This window comes from Schistocerca serialis, chromosome 3 (assembly GCF_023864345.2).
Source record: "Schistocerca serialis cubense isolate TAMUIC-IGC-003099 chromosome 3, iqSchSeri2.2, whole genome shotgun sequence".
Taxonomy (NCBI): domain Eukaryota; kingdom Metazoa; phylum Arthropoda; class Insecta; order Orthoptera; family Acrididae; genus Schistocerca; species Schistocerca serialis.
In genome coordinates, this window is record NC_064640.1 from 635,197,456 (window position 1) to 635,223,436 (window position 25,981).

The 25,981-nt window shown below is 40.4% G+C and overlaps 1 protein-coding gene across 1 annotated transcript in view; it reads left to right on the plus strand.

Moving 5' to 3' along the window:
- Nucleotides 1–25,981, plus strand: part of LOC126470518 (uncharacterized) — a 230,451-nt gene that overhangs the window by 177,701 nt on the left and 26,769 nt on the right. The window contains exon 3 of the mRNA XM_050098429.1: nucleotides 1,743–2,069. Within this exon, the coding sequence (XP_049954386.1) occupies nucleotides 1,743–2,069 (327 nt within the window). The remainder of the gene's footprint in view (nucleotides 1–1,742; nucleotides 2,070–25,981) is intronic.

Below are 25,981 nucleotides of genomic sequence, written 5' to 3' on the forward strand. Positions count from 1 at the left end.
TGTTCCTCTGCTCCTCAAAGCCTTTCACAGTTTGTAGCCATTGACTTCGATGCTGAGGATGCTGGGATGAATTAATGTTATTCCAAATAAAGGAGTGATCAGTTACATTCTTTCATAAGAATAGGTTATATCTAAACAGTCCAGTAATTTGTTACTTCTGGGCTGCATCCATTTAATGATGTATTAACATATGTCTTAATTTTCTAGATAGAAGGTAATTTTCTTTGCATTAAAAATATATAGTATTTTGTAAATGATTGGCTAATTCAAAGAAACATTGTTTTCACCTAGGAAACGATTACCATGTCTCAGGAATTGGTGGATGAAATGGCAAATCTGCTGGAAGTGGTTGAAGATTACAAAGGGATTCATGGGTCTAGTAAAGAACCAAGCCATTCATAAATTCTTTGTATTATGACATCATATATTATAAAGACAGCATTTGTTTGTATATTTAAGCTGTACATGTCATACATGTGTCCTGCTTACAATATGCTGCTTAGTTCTTGTGGGTGGTGGCTTCAGCCATGCTTTGCAAGTCTAGTGGAAATGATGGATGCATTGAATATAATGATACTGCCATTCTGCTTTGACCAATGAGACCACTGTCTATACTGCCTTCCTACTATGGGAGTTGTGATGATAAACTGATCTGTAATGTATCCTGAGGTCAATGTTAATTTAGAAAATGATAGTGTGGTTGTGAATTGCCAAAGCCAGTGAATGTATCATGAGAAAAACTATTTTTTTTTTTTAAATAAGGTTGTGGTGACAGACTTCTATGTAGTGTAGCCAAAGGTCTACATTAGTTTGAAGGTGGCAGTTTGTGAGAAAGCCGACAAATGTGGCTTGATATTGTGTTTCATTTCAATTGAGCATACCTCAGTTGCATTTACATCTCTGACAAACACCCTTGTTGCCCCACCATGGTACAATATTCTCAAGTTTCTAATATGTTTGAAGGTGTTAATAACAAGAATATGATCACTTAAAATCCATTATTCCCATTGAAGCCATGTTAGTTCATTGGATTTGATTTAGTCATGTTTTCATACTGTTAGTGACATCATTCATTGTTTATTTCTCTAGATACCATCATATTGATGGTGTCTTTGGTCTGCCAGAATGGTCTGTTAGTTTGTGCACTAATCCCTGAGTAGTGACTCCTTTCTGGTGCTGTAAACAGTACATCATGTGACAGAAGAGCTGCAAGAACAAGGAAATGACCCCTTTACAGGCAGGCCACAAATAAAGAAAGCAGATAGTGAATCCAGTAATGTATTAAATATTATTAAAATGCTGTGAGAAGCAGGTGACATTTACCATGTGTTACAGCTGCATAGTATGCAGCATCTAAATTAAAGGCAACGATTTGTTAAAATGAAAAAGTTGCACCTTGGTTCAAAGCCCATATTAAACTGTAGGTCCTTTTGTAACCAGACTGCATAAATAAATTCAAAAGCAGGGGAAGGCAAGGCCTACCATCTCCATTTGGAATATGCCTAATATAGAATTGTGGTATTCAAAATTATCTTCAGGTTGTGAAGAGTTTTACTTTCACTTGTACTAAAGTAGTAATCATGTTGAAAATTTATTTTTATATAAAGTAACAGCAACTGGAAACTATTTGTTATACTAACTGTTGACCTAATATTTGTCTGTTTTTGAAACATGTACTACATTATCTTAATTTTAAAGTACAAAATTTCTGTCTGATCTCTCATTTAATTTTTAACTTTCAGGATGGACTGGCATATGGATTACATTCAAATACTAACAACCAGCATGGAATATTTAGCTCTGTTGGAATACCTGCACCACCTCTCTCAAAAGAGGAGCTCTCAGCACTCTATCAAGCAGCCATTAAGAAAGGTGCTACCCTTGACCTGTCTGGCTTGACAGATATTGTAGCCAAGAATCCTCAAGTTTCATCAGGCCTTCAGGACCTCAGTAAATTGCTACAAAACTATGGTCCTGCAAGTACAAGTGGGGTCATACCAGGATATTATTATTATTTTTATCCAATCAAAGGTCTTGTGAAACAAGAAGATTCAAACAAACAAAATGAGGTAATATTTATATTTCATTGTCATTATGCTCCAAGATTATTTTGTAAGAAATAGTTGTAACATATAAATTATCTTCCTAAAAATTTCAACTTATTACAGCACTATGCTCTGAGAGGACTGTTGGTCATGTGACAAAAGGTGGTTTAAATGATGATGGACATGGACACAATACTGGTCCAGAAATAAGTAAATAAATAAGAATAATATCTAGTGGGCAGTTTACACCAGTGTCCAGAAAAGAGAATTTAGAGCTGAAAAGAAATTGTTAGATGGATGTGTTGCAGATGTGGACTATGGGTGCAGTTGCTACAGCTGAAATAAAAAGGATATAAATGAATAGAGGGAAACACCAATGAGAATTTATATCTAGCTGTTACCTGATTCCTTTCCTTTAATATGTCACAAAAGAGTATTTTCATGTCCATACTCTTGGCTAGTTTTGGATGTTCCATATGGGGCAAAAGTTCACTAAATGCCATCCACACACCAATCTCAGACCCTTCAGTGGTAATAGCTATTGAATTTTGTGGTGGGTAGTGAAGATGGCAAAATAGTGCTGACTCTCAGTAGCCAATGCTGTAACATTAACATGATGTGCTTCTGAGCATGAGGAAAAATAAATATAATTTCATAATAGAAAGTAGTAGCACTAATAACATTTTTATATATCATTCTTGGATTTCCTGCCAGTGTAGTACAACAGACTGTACAAAAATGATGCATTTTGGAGAGATCTTTAATGCAATGTATCATTCAAATTGCATATTTTTGTAATATGCAAGTACAAATATGAGATCCATTAAATATGGAATATTAGCGTTAAAAGCTCTCAGAGCACAAGACATGGGTTCCAGTCAGCCAGTTGGTACATATTTCGAAATATCATGCTGGTAATTATATGTGTTTTACTCTAAAGGTGTAAGGCATGAAAAATGTGTTTTATTCAGTTGTGATTCGATGGATCTAAAGTTGTACTTATCAACACAGTATTACATGCAACTGACAAGGGAACCTCCCCATCGCACCCCCCTCAGATTTGGTTGTAAGTTGGCACAGTGGATAGGCCTTGAAAAACTGAACACAGATCAATCGAGAAAACAGGAAGAAGTTGTGTGGAACTATGAAAAAAATAAGCAAAATATACATACTGAATAGTCTATGGCAAGATAGGCAACTTCAATGACAGTATGAGCTCAGGAGCGCCATGGTCCCGTGGTTAGCGTGAGCAGCTGTGGAACCAGACGTCCTTGGTTCAAGTCTTCCCTCTAGAGAAAAGTTTAATTTTTTTATTTTCAGACAATTATTATCTGACAAACTCTTATGTTTTCATCACTTTTTGGGAGTGATTATCACATACACAAGAAAACCTAAATCAGGCAAGGTAGAAGAATCTTTTTACCCATTCGCCAAGTGTGCAAGCTAGGTGGGTCGACAACATATTCCTGTCACGTGATGCACATGCCATCACCAGTGTCGTATAGAGTATATCAGACGTGTTTTCCTGTGAAGGAATCGGTTGACCTATGACCTTGCGATCAAATGTTTTCGGTTCCCATTGGAGAGGCACGTCCTTTCATCTACTAATCGCATGGTTTTGCGGTGCGGTCACAAAACACAGACACTAAACTTATTACAGTGAACAGAGACGTCAATGAACGAACGGACAGATCATAACTTCGCGAAAATAAAAAAATTAAAATTTTCACTCAAGGGAAGACTTGAATCAAGGACCCCTCGTTCCGCAGCTGCTCACTCTAACCACAGGACCACAGCACTCCTGTGCATATGTGGTCCTCAATGTTGCCTATCTTGCCCATGAACTACTCAGTGTATATTTTGCATATTTTTTTCATAGTTCCACACAACTTCTTCCTGTTTTCTCGATTGATCTGTGTTAAGTTTTTCAAGGCCTATCCACTGTGCCAACTTATAACTAAATCTGAGGGGGGTGCAATGGGGAAGTTCCCTTGTGAGGATGAGAGGATAACAAAACATAAAAAAGAGCTAAATATTTGTGGCAAGCAACAGAGCAGATATCATTGCTGCTCATTTCACATGCAGCATTTTAAGCAGTACTCTTAGCTTCATGCCGAACTACATCTGTGTAAATCATGATATGTTTGAAAATAAGTAGCAAAATATTTGTGACACACAAGAATATAAATGTCACTGTTGCTCATTTAACTTACAGCAATTTAAGATCTGCTGTTTCATTCTTGTCTAAACACACTCTTAGAAATATAAATATCACTTCTGCATGCTAACCTACAGATCAGTCCCTCACCATAACCAGGATTTTCCTTCCACATTCATTGGCTTCACCAACTCACAACCAGACTTTTACCTTCCAACCTAACGTAGCTCTCTGGCTAAGCTAAATATTAGTTTGTCAACAGAACCAGATTTTTTGATTCCACATTTGTTGGCTTCTTCAACTCACAACCAAACTGTTGTCTTCCAACCTAACTTACAAGGAATCCCTTGAGTGTGAGGTTGTTATTTCATTCTTTAATAAGGCTCATTTGAAAGCATTCTGTTAACAATTATGACAGGATCAATATTAGCTCCTAATGACTCACTATGTGCATCAGGAGGGTGACAGAGAGTGAATGTCTGGGAGGTGCAGAGATCAACCTTCTATGGGATGTATGTATTACACTTCAAAATATGGATATTGTTGACATTCAAAAAATGTTCCAAACAAATCATTAACTTCCACCATGAACACCAAATGAATAATTGAGTGCCACAGTGATCACAAAGGTTCACACCATCAAGATCAGAGGAGAAGTCTTTGGGAGTTACAAACCATGCAGAACTTTCAGCTTGGTATCCATTTTTAAAGAATGTGTATAGAATAATATTGGCATAACGTGATGATAAGAACTGGCTGAATGTGATGGCATGCATCTGAAAGTGAAACAGTATCTCATGGAGCTTACTGTGAAATTGGCTATCCTTTAAGGTATAGCTGCAGATGATCAGATAGTATGTTTTATAGGCATGCAAAAAACAAACATCCAGAGCCTGAATTTGTCTAGTAGTTCCATGTGGTATGAATTGCACTGTCACACACTTTTCAGGAGGGATGTTTGCTGTAAAGGAGTATGATTTTCATACGCAGACCAGGAATGAAACAAAAGGAAATTATTATGATCAGCTACTGGCCAAAATCAGTGCTCATACCATAGATTTAGTTTACTTACTCCCATTTTCCCATTCTTGCTTGCTGTGATGTAAATATTTCCCACTGCCCTTACAAGATCATGCACATGAGAAAGAATCATAGGGGTCAGAGCAGCTCCAACTTCTTGTAGCACAATAAATAACTTTCCAGCCAATTTACCATCCAGGATTAACAGTCAGCATAATTGTATACAAATGCATTAAGGCATTGATACTAGTTAATCTTGACACAACTCTCTTGGTACTTCTAATATCCAGGGTTCCTTTCATATGCATTTCCTCTTCAAATTCTGATTGGTCAAATTTGAAAACAAGTTCCAAACTGAACGATGGGATAAGTTTGTTTACCTCATCTACAAAGCTTTGGGCTGATTCAACAGTTCACTGTGCAGCTTCAAGTTGATGCTTTGTTTGAAATTTCATTATCTCATGTCTTCCAGTTCTGTATCACTGATTGAATTTATGTAGCCATTCACTGCTTCCCTTGAAATCACTGTAATCTATGTCATGCACAATTTCATGTGCATGACCTAGTAGGTCACTATCACGGACATCGGGTAAATAGTATTAAGCATCCTTGAAACACATAAGCATTAGTTTTTGTCCTCCCTTGAATATCCATAGCTTTTCTTATGCACTGCATGGTCATATTGCTGCAGACTTATTTAAAATCTGCTCATAATTGCTGTTTTACTATGTTGCAGATGATCTTCCATGTATGTAATTATCTTTAGTACCTGCTCATTGGACAACAGTTTTCCTTCACTGTGTTTCACTGGAGACAGGATTTATGGCTCTCTGTCCAACAATGATGATGAACTACATGACTTGGAATGTGTTTCAGTATCATTTTTATTTGCTAAGCATGTACCATCATCATTGTACTCCTCATGTACATTGTCCACACAGTCGAGCATATATGACACCACTTGCAGAAATGCTAATATTTCATCTGAAACTTATTTCTCACTCTATGAAATCCCTTGGGTTCCTTTCAGATGAAATATCAACTTCAGCAACTGTTGTTGTAGATGTAATGCAATGTTTGCTTTGTTTATCATTTCCATTGCTCTGCTTTGTATCAACACCACTAACATTGTAACACTGTTGTGAGTTATTCATTGATGAAGCAGTTCAACTACACTCCTTAGCTTCATGCTGTGCTCAGCATAGGGTACCTCCAGTCCCATCCCTGTTGCCATTAACAGCCAATATTGTGGTTTCATGGTAGACAATATGTGATATGTTGAATGTTGTAAATGTCATTGGCATTTCGTGACCTTGCACTCAAGGGATTTCTTGTTAGACCTCAGACTAAGCTTGATATCAGTCTGTCACCACAACCAGGTTTTTGTTTTGAAGCTGTTCTATTGGGTTCCATCCTAACCATGCCCTCAGAAATCATGACATATTCAAAAGAAAACATCCAAATATTTGTGACAACGAAAAATAAATATCTCATTGCTTCACTCACATCAAGTTTCTCAGCCTAAGCACACTACCTGAAATAGAGATATGCATATTGTGATGTATTCAGAGGAAAAAACAACTGACAATAGCAATGTTATTGTTTCACTGACAGCAATGTGGGCTTGCATACCCACATGCCTGACAAAAATAAGCAATCAAAGTTTTGTGGCAATCAAAATTATACATGAAGGCATAGCTTTGCTTGTTCCTATACTGTCTGCATCTAATTCATGTGTTCACACAATGATAAAGACACATGATTTTCTGGTTAGACCATGTGTCTTTTGTTCACAGTGATTGACTGACTTAGAGCATGGCTCCTGTGGTCACTGTGATTGGCTGACAGAAGCAAACTGACCAGCCACCATCTTGATTTCAGTGCTTAAGAAGCTAATGTGCCATATTTCGTTGTTGTTGTTGTATTTATACTTGAGAATATGAAAATATGCAGTTCGATTGATGCACAGCATTATAGATCTCTCCTAATATTATGTGGTAAAGTGGCAGGAAGTGTGATAATGGTATATAAAAACTTTACTCTAGCACTCAGAGTTCAAAGAAACAATCAGTTGCAGAGCTACCTTCTTACTGGACGAAAACTGACCTTTGGGTTAACTCATGACCTTCCAGAATGAGATTTTCAATGTGCAGCAGAGTGTGCATTGATAGGGAACTTACTGGCAGATTAAAAGTGTGTGCCAGACTGAGACTTGAACTCAGGGACTTTTGCCTTTCGTGCGCAAGTGCTCTACCGATTCTAGGTTCGCAGGACAGCTTCTGTGAAGTTTGGAAGGTAGGAGACGAGGTACTGGCAGAATTGAAGCTGTGACGACGGGTCGTGAGTCGTGCTTGGGTAACTCAGTTGATAGAGCAATCACCCATGAAAGGCAAAGGTCCTTGACCACATGACATCATACACCCTCCTGTCTCCTCCAATCAGAATCCAGTATTTCACCAGCAATTAAAATGAAACAGCCAATCAGTATGTGGCACCAGAGCCGCCATCCTGAAAAGTATCTGAATGACCTGAATTGGGTTAACAAAACAATTGGTATTATGTAGCCCCAGAGCTGCCAACTTGGCCATGACCCCCCCCATCCCCCCCCCCCCCCCCACACACACACACACACACAGAGAGAGAGAGAGAGAGAGAGAGAGGGGGGGGGGGGCAATTATAGTTGATGGATCCAAACAAACAAACAGGCATTCAGAATTCAAATTGTGTGTGTGTGTGTGTGTGTGTGTGTGTGTGTGTGTGTGTGTGTGTGTGTGTGTTTGTGTGTGTGAAACATAATCTGACAGTGGGAGCAACAACTGGAAGAATGCTATTGCAGTGTAACTTCCAGGTTAAGATACACTTGACATCTATGACAATACAAAAGACAAGTGGCTAAAATAATACGCTAAACAGGCAAGGCAGTACTAGTTGACAGTTGCTCTTAGAGCTGAATGAGACTATGTTACTGGTGGTACAAAAATGAAGTTTTCTTGCTTAACCGAACACCATTTTAGGGGCAGGGGGAAGGATAACACATCATGTTTTACACTACAAAAATATAACTGTGGCTAATATAGTCTTTTTTTTATTACTTTTGAACTTGGGCCTACCTGTGGTTATGTTTCACTTGTGTATGAAAACAATCTTTTTGGGAAGATTTCGACATTTAGTGTTCAGACCATATCTCCATAATCAACTACTAAACAATACTAATATCTGTAGCATATTTATCCACCAATGTCACATTTTCTGACACTTTAGCCCAACAAAGAATGCTAAAAATGATGCCTTTTGTTGAGATACACACATCAAAAACAAGTTTTGCATCACCCTGGTTCCCAGAAATCCTGGAGATAGATGTTGACTGTGGATATTGTATCACAGACACAGTCCCTTTGACTGTTCAGAGATGTCACTAAACCTGCCCGAAGACATAAACAACCATGCATGAGCAGCGCCTATTAGATGGAGGGGGTCCGATAGCCGATCAGTTCCACTTATTCCACCAGTCAGGAGGTACACGGCTTGTGTTGTCTCTGGTTCAACCATGCCTAGGCGGTCAATACTGGAGTTTGATCATGTCTGCATTGTTACTTTGTGCTAGGAAGGACTCTCAACGATGGAAGTGCCCAGGTGAATCGGAGTGAACCAAAGTGATGTGGTTCGGACATGGAGGAGATACAGAGAGACAGGAACTGTTGATGACATGTCTCACTCAGGGTGCCCAAGGGCCACTACTGCAGTGGACAATCGCTACCTATGGATTATGGCTCGAAGGAACCCTGACAGTAACGCCACCATGTTGAATAATGCTTTTTATGCAGCCACAGGACTTCGTGTTATGACTAAAACTGTGCACAATAGGCTACATGATGTGCAACCTCACTCCCAATGGCCACGGTGAGGTCCATTTTTGCAACCACAACACCATGCAGCATGGTACAGATGGGCCCAACAACATGCCGAATGGCCCGCTCAGGATTGGCATCACATTCTCTTCATCAATGAGTGTTGCACATGCCTTCAACCAGACAATCGTTGGAGACATGTTTGGAGCGACCTATTCAGGCTAAATGCCTTAGACACACTGTCCACTGAGTGCAGCAAGGTGGAGGCTCACTGCTGTTTTGGGGCAGCATTATATGGGGCCGATGAACACCGATGGTGGTCATGGAATGCGCTGTGACGGCTGTATGATACTTAAATGCCATCCTCCGACCATTAGTGCAACCATATCGGCAGCAAATTGGCGAGGCATTCGTCTTCATGGATGACAATTTGTTCCCCCATCGAGCACATCTTGTAAATGACTTCCTTAAGGATAATGACTTTGCTCGACTAGAGTGGCCAGCACGTTCTCCAGACATGGACCCTACCAAACATGCCTGGGATAGATTGAAAAGTGCTGTTTATGGGTGACGTGACCCACCAACTACTCTGAGGGATCTATGCTGAATTGTCATTGAGGAGTGGGGTGATCTGGACCAACAGTGCCTTGATGAACATATGGATAGTGTGCCATGACGAATACAGGCATGCATCAATGCAGGCGGACATCCTACTGGGTATTAGGGGTACCGGTATGCTCAGTAATCTGGACCACCAACTCTGAAGGTCTCGCTGTATGGTGGTCCAACATGTAATGCATGGTTTTCATGAGGAATAAAATGTGTGGAAATTATGTTTATGTTGGTCTCTGTTCCAATTTTCTGTACAAGTTCCGGAACTCTTGGACGTGAGGTGATGCAAAACTTTTTTTGGTGTGTGTATTTAATGTATTGTACTGCTTAAACTGCATATTTTTTTTAATGCACAAGTATAGCATTAGAATGCACTAACAGGATTGTTAACTTTGTAAACACTGCTTGGTTTGCTTTTGTGAAAGACTACGATGGACTATGTTCCATATAGGGGGCCATTCAATCTCTGATCATAAACAAAATTTCGATTTTGAATCAGAATAAAATAACACTTAAAATTATCTGTTTTACATATAAAAATATGAAAAAATTTGAAGATCTCTTCTATACCAGAAAAAACACACATGGTTCACTTATTGGTACTACTGATCTAACTTAATGGTTAAGGTGCACCACACTGACTAACTGACTTATGCTGTCACACAGTGGGAACTACATGAAACTTCAATAAAATAGCTTACTGAATAACAGTTTTGAAATGGTGATATATAGGATAATTTATTACAGTTTTATTGTGGGCCAGTTATTATCGAGTAACAACCTGCCCTATATCATACACTTTCAATGTTTGCAAAACTTTGTTAAAAATCATTGGGGCTAGTTGTCACAGTGTGAAAGCCTGCCCCATATCACATGGCTGGTGATGCATGGAGTAATTTGTTGCAGTTTTGTTGGGGGCTCATTGTTACAGTTTAACAACCTGTCCCATGTCACATGTAAGGTGATGTATGGGGAAACTTGTTACAGTTTCATTGGTACTAGTTGCTGTGGTATAAAGACCTGCACCATGTCAGTGAATGTGTATTAAACTCAGTTATCCAAACTACTGTTCAGTATGTTGTTTCACCAAAATATCATGAAGTCTCCTCCATGCATCAGTATAAGTTAGCATGATGGTCACAAGATGAGAACCATTTTGTGCTGCAAAATAAAGTTTATACCCTGTCTCACTTTGAAAAGTAGACAAAAGTGGGTTGTTCAAAGCATAGCAACACTTATTTCTTACACATACATATGTGTATTAAATTCATGTGTGGCTATCATGTAGTTTCCACTCCGTGACAGCGTAAGTCAGTCACTCGTGTTAATGAGCTGAGGTCTGCACATGCACATTGATGCACTCTCCAAATGTCATATTTTGCCGTGTCAACATAGATGTATGTGTGCCTCCTCAGACAAGTAGAGGCTTGCACAAACTCCAGGCATGTCATATTTTGCTGAGTCAACATAAATGCATGTGTGCTTTCTCAAGTTGTGACTGGCCTTCTCAGTAATGCCAATAAGTGAGCCATATGTGTTCCCTACTATTATAGAGCAAATAACAAAGACAATTTTTCTTTAAAGGGTGGTACGAAGATCAAACTATTGTCATCAGCAAGTTCACTTCAACATGTAAGGTAGACCAGTAGTACCAATAAGTAACCCATTTGTGTTTTGTATTATTATGAACGAAATCTTTATGTATTTTGATAAGTAATACAGACAGTGTTTTAAATCCTATTTTGTTCTGGTGCAATGATTGGATTTTCTTTGTGATTAGAGATAAAATTTTCCTCTGTTTGGGGCTTTGTCCATCATTGTGTTGGCCATAAGCAAACTGAGCAGTGTTTAAGAAGTTAATATATTGTATGTTGTGTATTTTCAAGTTATATTTGCATATTATGAAAATGTGTAGCTTAAGTGATACACTGAATTAAAGATTTTGCCAAACACACCATTATCAGTATGCTTTTTGCTAGAATGTATTGGTATTTATGATGGTAAAGATCAATAACACTTGCACAAATTAGCATTGGATCACATACCCAGTTGACAAAGGGGCAACAACACAGAGATACTCTGTTATGTCTCAGAAGACTATTACAAAGTTGAAATAGTGTGCTACATTACCAACATAATAACACTATCTTATATGGGGACAATTTAAACTTATGAATAAGATACCTGCGTTGCTCTGTAGCAAATGGTATAGCTAGTACATCAGCAGGCGTTTCCTTTGATGTCAAGTACTTAAAAACAATCTCACTTTTTTTATAAATTGTGTAGTAAAATCTCCTTTGGCACAAACATGTCTCAATATAGAATGTAGCACAGATTTTTGTGACAGTCTAATGGAACTCAGTTGTCTTGAAAAACAATTAAAGGATTTTGATGCTTAATTTTTAACAATTGTCCTCAAATACACTGCCTCTTTGGCTGCAGAGTCTAAAGCTGCATATTCATCTTCAGTAATTTAGGTGATAACATCTTTCTGTTTCTTATTTCTGAGGAAATTATAATTTTTGCCAACAGAAAAAACTTTCCCATATTATGACAACCCCATAGTAAAATTATCATAATAATTTGAGGTAACAAAAGCATTTATATGCTATCTTTAAAATTCCCTTCGTTACACACAATGCCACAGTTCGTAGTCTCCTTGATATAATCAAGTTCTCTTTTTGCTGTCCCCTAATAAATAGTAGTTAAATTACAATTATATTAGATTAAAACACTTGCTGCACAAGATATGTCAGGTCTTGAACTGGTACTGACATACAGCAAACATCCCGTAAGTTCCTGATATGGCACTCTAAGCTTATCACTTTCCATATGCCAAAGCCTAAATCCAGCCTCCATTGGTGTTCCTGTAGGAGTGAAATTAAACATATTAAAGAGTTTCAGCACATATGCACTGATCAAGTTCTAAATTACCTTTCTACCAGTTTCTATTTATACACATGCCTATACAGGACTATGCATCTTCTAGATCTTTAACTTCAAAATGCTCAGATAGTCCCTGATACAACTCCTCTTTCATCACATTGTTATTGCAAAAGACATCAAAATCATCTACACACGAAGCAACAATTGCACAATTTTTACCTGAAATTTAAATCAACGCACAATATTTATCAGTATTTACAACATAAACTAGATCTACAAGTGCATGTTTTGACTTACCACTCCCTAGCTGTGTGTTTTAAAATGTGAATCTCCTTGGACAGGTTAGTTGCTTCATGCGAATGGTTTCCTTCAAGTTCCCATGTAGAAAAGCAATTATAATATCAAAATGTTTAATGTTAACATCAAGATTTACAGCCAAACTGACGAGAGCTCTAAGAGCTCACAACTCACAACTGATGGAAATGGTTTCACCACAATCTAGAACTAACTTTTGTGTAAATCCATTTGCAGCAAGCCTAGCATGATGGAATGGTGTACTATCTGCATTCCTTTTCAACTTGAATGTGCATGCTACCTTCACTATTTTTACTCTTTGGTGGGTACAATAGTTCACAAACACTGGAAACACTTTATTTGCTCTTTCATAGCCTTTATTAAGTAGTCTGTCACTCTTCAACATGTCATTCTCCAGTTTCACAGGACCTTCTTCCAGACTGGAAAACCTCTTACCAAATAATTCAGCCTAGTGGCAGATTTTAGAGTAAGATGAAAGAATGCACACTGGAGACATCCGCAAGCAATTTTCAACATTTTTCAAAGTTTTTGTTGTTGTTGTTGTTAGACATGAGGTTGTGTTTTGTGCAGAATACTGTAATATTTCATATTCTACATATTTAAGTATTGTATAATATATTACAGCAGTTAGAAATAATTTGTTAATTTTTCGGGTATAGAATTTTGTGATTAGTAACCTGCTATATATTTTTGGAATTCTTTATGTAACATGTGGACAGTTGAGGAATAATTTGTCAGTGATGCACCATCTTGTACCTTGAAACAGACAACGGTCTTTTATGAGTGAACATGTGATACTTGCAGATGAACTGAGTTTCATTTATGCATTTACCTCTCTTGAAAATGGAAACTTCTGTTGGTTTCCAATAGCTTCTATTTCAAAATGTGCTTAACTTTTAACTGATTTCTTATCATAGTTCTGCTTAATTTGGTCTTATTTGCTGAGTATTGGCGTTTAGTAGCGTAATAATTTTACACTATTGAGAATTTATGTAACTGATTTACTCATTAGATAATTGAAATTGCAGACAGGTGAATAATAATCTGTTCAGATGATATCACTTGCAGTCTAAGTAAGTGTGGTTGTAAGTATACTACTGTGTGTGTGTGTGTGTGTGTGTGTGTGTGTGTGTGTGTGTGTGTGTGTGTGTGTGTGTGTGTGTGTGTGCCGGCGACTGTGGCCAAGCAGTTCTAGGCGCTTAAGTCGGGAACCACACTGCTGCTACGGTCGCAGGTTCGAATCCTGCCTTGGACATGGATGTGTGATGTCCTTAGGTTAGTTAGGTTTAAGTAGTTCTAAGTCCAGGGGACTGATGACCTCAGATGTTAAGTCCCATACTGCTTAGAGCCATTTGTGTGTGTGTGTGTGTGTGTGTGTGTGTGTGTTATGTCTGCGCAAGCAGAAGAAACTAACGATCAAGTCTGAAAACAATTTAATGGACTGTTCAATTAACCAAAACAAATTCTCCAACTATAACACCAACACAAAACAGTGATCCATCTTCAAATCACAACTAAATACAAGAATAATATAGAAAACAACTGAAATAATTTCCTACTAGTCTCTGCCAGAGACTTCTCCAATATACCAAGCCTAATCCAGAGATCAGCGAGAAGATCCAAGCCGGGCTGCTGGGGCGGCAGCTATCCATGTCTGCTGGCGGTCGATGAACTGCTGATGTGTGGCCAAGCGCTGGCCTTTATAGCTCTGTGGCAGATGAGTACCTCGGAACTATTTTCCATCACGTGGTTTGACATGTGAAAATAGTTCTGGGATCTGCAGCAACCTCTTCCTTATGTTTATGTGGGCCAGTAGTGGCCCCTGCTGGCCGCTGGTGTCTTTGCTGTGGTGTTGTTGTTGTGGTTGTTGTTGTTGCTGTTCATCAATATTGCCTGTCAGTTTTGTAGTGCTTCAGTGTGCCTGCCAGGTGGGCAACCGCAGCTGCAGGCTGTCAGTTTGGTTGCTGATACTCTAGGCGCCGTGATGTCTGGTGGAGTAGGCCACAGCAGACCTCCCTCCCCATCCCCACTGGCCGGAGTGGGCGGCCAGCCCATGTCGACATCCAGCCCCAGGTCGGCGGGAGAGAAGAACCCTGGCCTGGGCGATGCATCCACGTCCATGGGTGTAGTGACCACCTCAGGAGCGACCGCCCACGGTGATCCAGGAGACGGTGGAGATGACGGTGGGTGCGGAGCCGGAGCCAGAGGCGGCGGATGTGGTGGTGGCTGCGGGGGGAGGAGGAACAACCCCCCCGCACTCTGGCTGAAACTGCGGAGGCGGCGGAGCGGGCTGCATCCCACACCAAGGGCAGAGCTGATTGATGTACTTCCTGCAGACAGACCCATCGTCGAGGATGACAGCCGCCATCGCCCGACTGAGGAGAGCTGATATCCAGGTGGGCACCCACCGGGATTGGTTGCGGGTGAAGACCAGCGCCCAGACTGGATCCTGTGGACAAAAACGTGGCCGCAGCGAGTGCGGGGGTGCCGGGCAAGGTGAAGGGGGATATAGGAGAGACAAGGCGGTGTGATGAGGGCGGCCATGAAGCTTTTCGGCTGGGGAAGACCCCTCTTGATCGGTGGAGCGGTAGAAAGACAGAAAGATATTAAGGGCATCGTCCAGGGAGTGGAGAGGGTGCAGCTTGGACATCTAGACCTTGATGGTGAGAACTAACCGTTCAGCCAATCCGTTGGACACTGTGTGGAAAGGAGCGGTGTGAATCAAGTGGATGCCCAAGGTGGTGCAAAAAGCCTTGAATGCGGCCGAGGTAAACTGAGGGCCATTGTCAGTCATCAGCGTCTCCGGTAGACCCTCAATTGCAAAAATGTGGGAAAGTGCTTGGATGGTCTGGGCGGACATCGTGGAGGTCATGCGGGAGACATAAGGGAACCCGCTACCAGTGTCAACCAGGATAAGCCAGGAAAATCCAAGGAAAGTACCCGCAAAATCGAGGTGTAACCGGGACCATGGAGAACAAGCATCCTGCCATGGGACAAGGCGGCATGGTGGTGCTGCTTGCTGCTGCTGGCACGACGGACAGGAAGCCACCATGCGCATGATGTCGGCGTCCATCCCCCGCCAGTAGACATGTTGGCATGCCAGTTGCTTGGTCAAGACGACACACCAGGATTGACCAGTGAAGTAGTCTAAGGCACGTTGGTGGAGAGAGGAAGGCAGGACCACCTTCCAACGATCAGCATCTCCTGAGATGGGGAGGACACCATAGCTGGCAGTGATGCCCTGGCAGCAGTGCCAATAAGCATGGGCCTCCGGAGACCGCAGGTGACGGCTGTCCGTCGGCCACTCCTGTTGGACACAGTGCAGCAAAGTCTGGAGGGTCACACACACACACACAGTGTAATGACACTCACACTTCGAGATTAAGACTGAAAGTGCTGTCATCTGTAGTCTTTACTGCTATCCGTATGGACAATAAACTAAACTGTGTTTGATCATCGAGGATCTAAAGCAGAATGTTACACATCTGTCTACAATTTAAATTATTTAATGTGGATATTGATTACATAAACTCCTGCTCATATAAAATACCACAAAACAGTTTAATAACCCTGCTTGCAGAATGCTACTGGTAAAAACTTTTAGGTTATATGTATTTTAAAAACACAAATCAGTGGTTGGTAATGGCTTGATAGAGCCATGATAACAGCTGCTCAATGTCTCTGGTCACTCTGCAAGGATCTCATGACCCCTCGCTAGTGGAGAAAAAATTAATCTCATTACCTTCCATTACTGTTATTAATATTATTGCAGTCGCAATGCATATTGGATTCTGAGTGATGCCTGATGCTTCTGTGCTAATGAACACCTGCAAAAAGCATGTTACCAAAATATGTATGGTATTCTTTGACTTCGGTATCTAATGCATTGGTAGTTGACTGCACATGCTGGTTGTCATGCAGACAGTGTCTCAAAGCATTGGTAAATTCCTCCTATTCTTTGAATAGTGGAAACAGTGCTCATGTGGTGGACCACTATATACTTGCACTGAAATATAATCCTGTATTTATAAACACTGGTGGAAGCTATGTCACATACTGGGGGCCTATGCTTAGCCGGTAGCAAGCACTTTCATGCCTAAAAACACATGATTGGAGGTATGAATACTTCTCTCCCATTAGCTGAAATAAGCAAAGGAATGTGGTTTTTGGCCATAAATAGAAGTTGTTTTGTTGTGAGGAGTCATCTCAGTCTGTGGCTTGCTAGCAGCAACATCAACAGCACTGTTAGAATCAGCAAGGATGAAACAATATAATGAAAATGATGGCTCATCAGGGGCTAATAAGCAATCCCAATTTGACTCCAGTGATCCTACAGGTATTTATTCAAAATGATTTTTTTACTTGTTTGTGAGTGCTCATTAGTTCTGCATTTTGAATATTTTCTTGCTCTTCTTCTTCTTCTCCTTCTTCTTCTTCTGCTGCTGCTGGTGGGATGGACATGTGTGGACTTGGAGATTGTCTGCAAGAGCAGCTACTCCACGACCTGACAAGATGACGTCTTTGTCACCCTAGCCCAGGTTGTCAATGATGTACTTCCCATGCCTACAATCACCACCACAGTCTGGTTCGTCATCATCACTGTGGCATGGACTGATGACACCTGTTTATTTGCTAATGCAAGTGTACCATGGCGCATCTCGTAATCAACATGGACCTTTGTTTTTGAAGTCACTTGATGATAACATTGCGAAGGATTGACAGAATATGATATTAAAAGACATTGTTGCAAATAACAATGTGATGAGGAGCTTGTCGGGTTAGTTGGACACTGCTAATTTAGAAGGTGAGTAAACTACTATAGAAGCCTACTTAAGTACATTTTTTTTAAAAAACTACACATGATATTTAATATTTTCCTTCTGTCTGTGCAGGTGATGTGGAGGAGATTATGGGTGGCAGGCTTGCACCTGCAACAGCACTGGTACTGATTTATAACATATTTATGGTGTATATGCCACATCTGCCAACATCACCACTGCTGGGTACATCATCATCATCATCATCATCATCATCATCATCATCAATGTGGTACAGATTGATGACACCAGCACGTGTGCCTTACAGCCATGCCCTGGACTGTCTTGCAACTGTTGTAGACCAATATGGCATGAGACATTGCTTCGACATTGCTCTGAGCCTAGCAGCTGTAGTACCCCTGCCCACTCTATTACGGATCACCAAGTCAGTCCTGCAGCTGCATTTGAGTACCCTGTGATTGCTGTTTTGGTCAGAGGAACTCACAAGTCAGCATTGCTAACTTGAATGTGGGCTACTGAGGTCCTGCCAATTTTTTCAGTGCCTGTGAAGGCATTTTGGAAAGGACTGTGACCCACGGTATCCTGCCATTAAGTATAACACAGCTCTACACTGTGAGCCCATGCACACCCCCAAAAGACAGCAGTGATGCTGGGCAGGAGATGAGCACCTTCCCAGTTTTGGGGAACTGGCATGATATCCCAGGGCTTTTCAATCATAGTGTGGTTTGGAACTTTTGTCAAGGGTGTCATACTCAATAATTTTTCAAACTTGCAGGAAAAAGGATCTAGTAAGGTACTCAGAAACTTGCTGAAATGATTGATCAGGAGGATATACATATTGCCAGAGCTGCATATCCCAATGATTATAATTTTCAGCTTGTGATGAAGAAGGGGGTCTTTCCATATGAATACCGGGATTCTGTGGAGAGACTCCATAATATCACATTACCCAAGATAACCAATCACCCAGTAAACTAACTGGCACTGTCATAACAGATGCAGAGTATGAGCACATGGTGAATGTTTATCAGGAGTTCAGCATCCCTAATTTAGGAGGATATGCTAGATCACTCCACTTTGATATATACCCACATGTCTACAATCCACTTAATGGGGGTTCCAGTTTCATCCATCTTCTGAAAGATATGACTGCTGAATTTCGTGTATTAATGTCTGGAATCTAGATGAGAGGTTTGTATATTGCATTACATGGTCACTTCTGGCTATTGACAGAAATTACCCCAAAAGATGTACAGCATACAACTAAATATGAAACAGCCAATGTCTGTGGGCATTATCATTTCCCCATAAAAGCCCAGGACTTTCCAAATCTGAGGGCAGAACCCTAATTATTTGATTCACATTTACACCCTGAGTGTTGATAAGCCAGTAGATGATGACCATGAGCACTCTGTGTAGAACAAAGATGTAAAGCATAAAGTAGTTGTACCCCTCCATTTTTCTAAGTTAGCCAGTCAGAACCCCAAAGATGTTGATTTGTTGTTATTCTCTGAGAGTGACAAGCAACACTACATGGGGATCAAAAGCATGTCCCACCTACTTTCCACCCAGTTCTGCACAAAAAGATGTTCAAGGTATTTTGCTGTAGATGTCTCAATTTGTTTACCAAGAGAGAGTATCTTCAAAGGCATCTCACTGATTGCTTGCAAAAGGGACCAGTACATGTGGAAATGTGTACCAAAGATAAAAAGTTCTTAAAATTTAAGAATGCTCACCACCAGGAGTGATGCCCCTTTTCCATGTACGCTGACTTTAAGTGCCTCGTAGCTCCTGTGGTGCATTGTAAAGACGACCCCACTGCCTCCTATACTATAACAGCACATACCATATGGTGCAGCATATTGACTTGTATGCTTGTATGATTCTAGTTGCAACGAATAATCCTGCAAGATGGCTGCTGGGTGAGCTCGAAAAGCTTGTTTGGGAAGTTGACAGTATTTATTGCAACAACATTCCCATGACTGACTCACTGGAGAATGATGCCTTGTATAAGCAGCCAGTTGAGTGTCATATTGATGGGCTGCCATTCAATTAAGAAGCACAGACACCAGTAGAGATTATTGTCATCCAACAGTGAGGTTCCGTGACACAGCTCACAGTGCATGCAACTTGAAATACCAACTTCCATAGTATACACCCATCATCTTTCACAATTTGAGTAGGTATGAAACCCACTTTCTTGCTCTACATTTGGGTAATTTTGGTTTGAAGGACAATAAGGTCAGTGTCATCCCTGACACTGGTGAAAAATAAATTTTTTTCCCAAGAACAATGCTCAGATTCTTGGATTCACTTCACTTCATGCATGTGTCTCTTCAGAAACTTGCTGAAATGATTGATCAGGAGGATATACATATTGCCAGAGCTGCATATCCCAATGATTATAATTTTCAGCTTGTGATGAAGAAGGGGGTCTTTCCATATGAATACCTGGATTCTGTGGAGAGACTCCATAATATCACATTACCCAAGATAACCAATTCCCCAGTAAACTAACTGGCACTGTCATAACAGATGCAGAGTGTGAGCACATGGCGAATGTTTATCAGGAGTTCAGCATCCCTAATTTAGGAGGATATGCTAAATCGTACAGGAACATAGACGTGCACCAGCTTGTGGCTTATTAGAGAAGTTCCGGAGTGTGTGTCTGGTCATGTACTCTCTGGATCCTGTATTCTAATTCACCAGTCTAGGGCTTTTGTGGGACACAATGTTAAGGAAGGCATATGACAACATGAAACTTTTGACTGATGTGGACATGCTGATCTTCCTTGAATGTGGAATTTGCAGGGGGCTTTGACAGGGCATGCACAGGAACACCACAGTGAATAATCAATGAATGTTCAAGAGGGAGTATAGCCCATCTGACTATTTAAGTTACAGCCTTTACCTGGATGTGAACAACCTGTATGGGCATGCCATGAAACAAAGTCTACCATTTGTAGGGATCCAATGGATGTCCAAAGGGAACTCCCCAGACTGAAGGAAAAGATCTATGATGTGGCTGAGGATCCTGGTCAGTGATATGTTCTGGAGGTAGAACTTAAATATCCCACCCATTTGCATGACTTGCACAATGATCTACCACTGCATCCGAAGCACCTACTCCCATGAAATGGTTCCATCTTGAAACTTTTGACAGTGTGTGGGAACAAACAGAGATACAACCTCCACAACAGAAACCTCTAGCAACGTCTCACGTTGGGGATGGAACTTAGAACACCAGCAAAAGCTCCTGCAAGCAGTGTTCCTGGTTGAAGGAGTACCCTAATGTTAACACCAAACAGAGGGTTGACATGATATGTCATTTTGAAAAAGATTTTTACAAGTTAATTAAAATTCAATTTTTGGAAAAACCGTGGAAGATGTTAGAGAATACTGTGAGAATCATTTAGTTTACCAGTGGGACAGATGTTAAGATGCAGGTAATTATATCACCAGACCAAATTTGAAACTGGTCACCATCTTCAATGAAGGACTAGTCACTGCGGAGATGGCAAAGTTTTCAGTGCACTTAATGAAGCCTGTCGGTGTGTGTTTTGGACCTCTCCAAACTCCACATGTACCACTTTCGTTATGAGTTTGTGAAGCCAAACATCACCAATCTAAGTAACTAGTACTTTATACGGACACAGAATATTTCATCTACTGGGTAAAAGGCTGTGATCCATATGGAATAATTACATACAATAACAAAAAAGTTCGACATGTCTGGATATGTGGCTGACAATCCTCTTGGAATAACACCACCAAGGCTGTTGGCCTGATGAAAGATGATGAGAATGGTTCACAGATTGAGGAGCTTGTAGGGCTCAGGCTGAAAATGTTACATACGACATAGATGCAGGAGCCACCCAGAGATGGGCTAAGCATGTTCATCATGATGCCTCAATGGCTATCTCAATGAAGGTTTACAAGACATGTCTGGTCCAGGACATTAGCACTGCTCCACATGTGGTGCATCAGGTAATCTTTCAATTGAGAGGCCATGAAGTAGAAACTGCACTTCAGCTGAAAGTAAGCCTGTACCACCATGACAACAAGCAGTTCATCTGTTGGTACAGGATCGGCACCCTCCCATACTTAAACTATTAATTGGAGTGATTATTTGTAAATAGTTTATGTGTGTACGCATGAGCGTGTGCAAAATAGTTGAATGAACCACATGTCATAGTGATGTGTATGAGTATGAATGGTCTGATTGCATGCTGTGTGTGTGTATACAGTATAGTGTGCACTATGTACACAACTGCACATAATGTGTGTGTGTGTGTGTGTGTGTTTGTTTGTAGGGGAGGGGGGGAGGGAGGTCATTCTTAAACTGCTGCCGATAGTTTCTGTGTTTCCCAAATATATACTGTATATAGAGCAAAGAAAAGCACTGATTAAATGTGTATATTATATATATTGAATGAAACAGGATGTTGCTTCAGCCACTATGACGTGATTAGTGACTTGTAAATGGGATAAAACTTGAAACTCTGTACTATTAACAGACAGTGCCTCTGTCAGTGTATCTTGTTTTTAGCACATGTTATTCAAATTTGAAATTGTCAAAACATTGTGAAACACCAAAAAATTAGCCATGCAAATTCTTGTGTATAAAAAAAAGATACATAAATAAAAGAAGAAATACTGATAAACAACAAAGAAACTGCTGTAAAAATTGTATTGCAAAAAAAGAAATTGTTAATAATAAACCATAAACTCAATTTGTTATATCGTTGTTATTTGCAAACTCTTTCACTATAGAATTATTATTCATACCAAACCTGAAAATCTCCCCGTGATGCTCAAACCTCGAGTGAAGAGGTGTAGACACTGTTCAGCTAGTTACAAAGGATGACGATGAGGAGTGGAGACCTAGATTCCTATTGGTGCACTGGATTTCCCGCCATTTTATTGTGCTCCCATTGGCTGAGAGAGGTAAGGAGGGCTTTCCCTCCATTTTTGTCACATGACCAGTATCATAAAATTGCCTAAGATGTGGAGGAGATTCTTGTGGGTGACCTTGATCAATTACCAGTGGTTTCTCACAGGGTATGGATTAGGAAGGGAAGGGTGGGGTGGGTGGGTGGTGGGGGTGGATGACCTTACTACCACTCTGCAGTGTCTTATGGAATGAGTGAGTGTGACCCTGTTGATGATGATCTGTCTGTTGGATGCGGACATTTAGCTCGGTGGTCCCCTTGGTGCTTTTTGGGAGGAGTAGACCGAGTGCTAGCATCTGGTTTCATTGTGTCCTTTTGCTTCATCCATAACAACAGAAACAGAACACAAAACACCAGACAAGCACTCATCACAGTCATCCACATGACACAGATACACACTTGACACTTCATAACAGGGTGGAAGAAGGTAACAGCAAACCATCCCCACTAGGACCTTGCCATGAGCTGCAGTGCAGAATTCCTGCTTCTGCTAGTTGCCTTTACAAATGTCTGCTTGTGTCTGTGTATGTGCGGATGGATATGTGTGTGTGTGCGAGTGTATACCTGTCCTTTTTTCCCCCTAAGGTAAGTCTTTCCGCTCCCGGGATTGGAATGACTCCTTACCCTCTCCCTTAAAACCCACATCCTTTCGTCTTTCCCTCTCCTTCCCTCTTTCCTGATGAAGCAACCATTGGTTGCGAAAGCTAGAATTTTGTGTGTATGTATGTGTTTGTTTGTGTTTCTATCAACCTGCCAGTGCTTTCATATGGTAAGTCACATCATCTTTGTTTTTAAATATATTTTTCCCGCATGGAATGTTTCCCTATTATATTCATATCATTAATTTGAAGCCAACAATTACGTTTGTTATTGTCACTGTTGCATTTCGAAATCTTTTCTGTTGTCTTATTTTCTCTTTCTGTTTTTTGCCAGTAGTTTCACTTTGTATTCACCGAAACTCTTTGCCTTTACAAATGTCTGCTTGTGTCTGTGTATGTGCGGATGGATATGTGTGTGTGTGTGCGAGTGTATACCTGTCCTTTTTTCCCCCTAAGGTAAGTCTTTCTGCTCCCGGGATTGGAATGACTCCTTACCCTCTCCCTTAAAACCCACATCCTTTCGTCTTTCCCTCTCCTTCCCTCTTTCCTGACGAAGCAACCATTGGTTGCGAAAGCTAGAATTTTGTGTGTATGTATGTGTTTGTTTGTGTTTCTATCGACCTGCCAGTGCTTTCGTATGGTAAGTCACATCATCTTTGTTTTTAAATATATTTTTCCCGCGTGGAATGTTTCCCTATTATATTTACAATGTTCATTAACACATTACCTCCTCAATTTTTGCTATTAATTTGGATGTGATTCAGATGTTGATTTTGCGATTTCTGTGTCCCCATTCCCTGGTATGTTCACAAAACTGAACAAGTTCACTCGTAAAAGAGAGCACTCTAATAAGTATACAACATCAAATATTACTGAACATAATTCTATTAAATTAATGAAGAAGTACCAGAAACTTGAATGAATATAGCAGGACTCGAACTTCCAACTTTTGACATTGTAGCTCCACAGAACTATCCACTACATTACAGTGAAATAAAACTTCTAAGAGTTTTGTTCCATTTTAAGATCTCCTGAAGGGTTTTACCATGATATGTCATTGTCAAACATTTAATTATAACAAATTGTACCAAGAGTGATGTGTCTGTGATAAATCTTCAGTGCGTCATTGACTTGAAACGGCATACTGTCACAGTAGACAAGTTGTAATACAAAAATGACAAAATACGAAAATTATTTAACCACCCAAGGCACATGAGAAATACAGGTCCTGCAACGAACTTGCAATGTCACACTAATTGGCTTGTCTGCCACACTTCGTGAACTCTCGACTCTGTGCAAGGTCCACAGGAAATCAATATGTAATTGAAAAGGTACCACACTAAATGTCTTAACTTTGTCGTGTACTATCGACAGCTTGCATGCATTAAATGGGCTGCCAGGAATTATTAAACTCATGTGAAATAGTTACTCACTCACCGCCGCAAATGGCTGTGGGCTCTCATAAGACTTGCCGTGTCACATGCTGTGACGTATGATCCACGGTCTGTCTTTCTCGTGGGCCCCATTAACCACCAATATGATATTTTTCATCATTTTACTATAGCAAACTGTACTAAATACTGGCGTGTTGCATTCTGAAACAGCGTGTATTCATAGGAGAAGCTAGTGTCACTTGAAGCTTGTTGACTGCTGTTGAGTACCGCGGTTGCATCTAGTTTCGTGGAATCATCTTGATGTCACTTTCCCGTAAGCTTCAACTGACACTCGGTTCTCCCACTGCCTCTGCAACAAGCATACATATGGTGCTATCTGCAGGCAAAATATGGGCACGTAATTTAAACAGGGTATAAGTTAAACTGACGTTTGCAACTTATTGAACAACTGTCCCTTGAATGTCAACAGACTGGAGCACCAATTTTCTCAAAAAATTGATGCATTAATAACAAATTAATAGGCTACAAGATTATACAATCATGTTATTCGGTAGCATAGGGGGTTAAATTGACACACTTCTGTATCGATACAGCACGTAATCAGTAATTTGTTTCATTAATGTACTGCAGTCATCTGATGATTAACTTTTTGTATGAAACTGGCGATAGCCAGGAACAAAAATGATTTAAATGCCCTATGCCATAAAGTTAGTGTTGGGTAACCATTTCACAACTTAGTGACAAGAATGTAATCCCAAGCTCACGTGATCATAGAGGTAGCACATGGAGCGGTACCGAATAGGTCGCAATAAAACACGTTGCGAGTACCAATGTTGTGACGTCATGGTTGAGTCGACGCGGTGTTGCTTTGCTGAGAGGAGTCATGCTCTCTGTTGTGTGTGGCAGCTGGCTGGTTCACCACTGATGCACTACCATTTAGGCCATCTGCACATGGAGCACAACTGACTGCCAACTAAGTTGGCAGCACAGTTCTGCATATGGCACAGCTGTAAAATGAGAAACTGCTGTTATATGTGCGAGTGTGGAGGGGAGAGGGGGACTATCATTTGTTGCATACAAGCATCTTTGGTTACACTCAGCATGTCGAGTACAGATTCAAGCTCAGAGAAAAATGTGCTTCCCTGCTGTTGTTGTTGTTGTTATTATTATTGTTATTATTATTACAAAGGAAAGATAATATGAAGAAAATTCATCATTCATCCAAAGAAATAAGCTAAATGCAATATATAGCAGCTAAAAGCTGCACCAGACATATTCGAAATCCATAGCTTTTTGGAGAATGGCTAAACAGTGCCACAGTGATCTGGCACAACTGATTTCTTCCACCATAACACAGTGTTACTTTAATTCTGA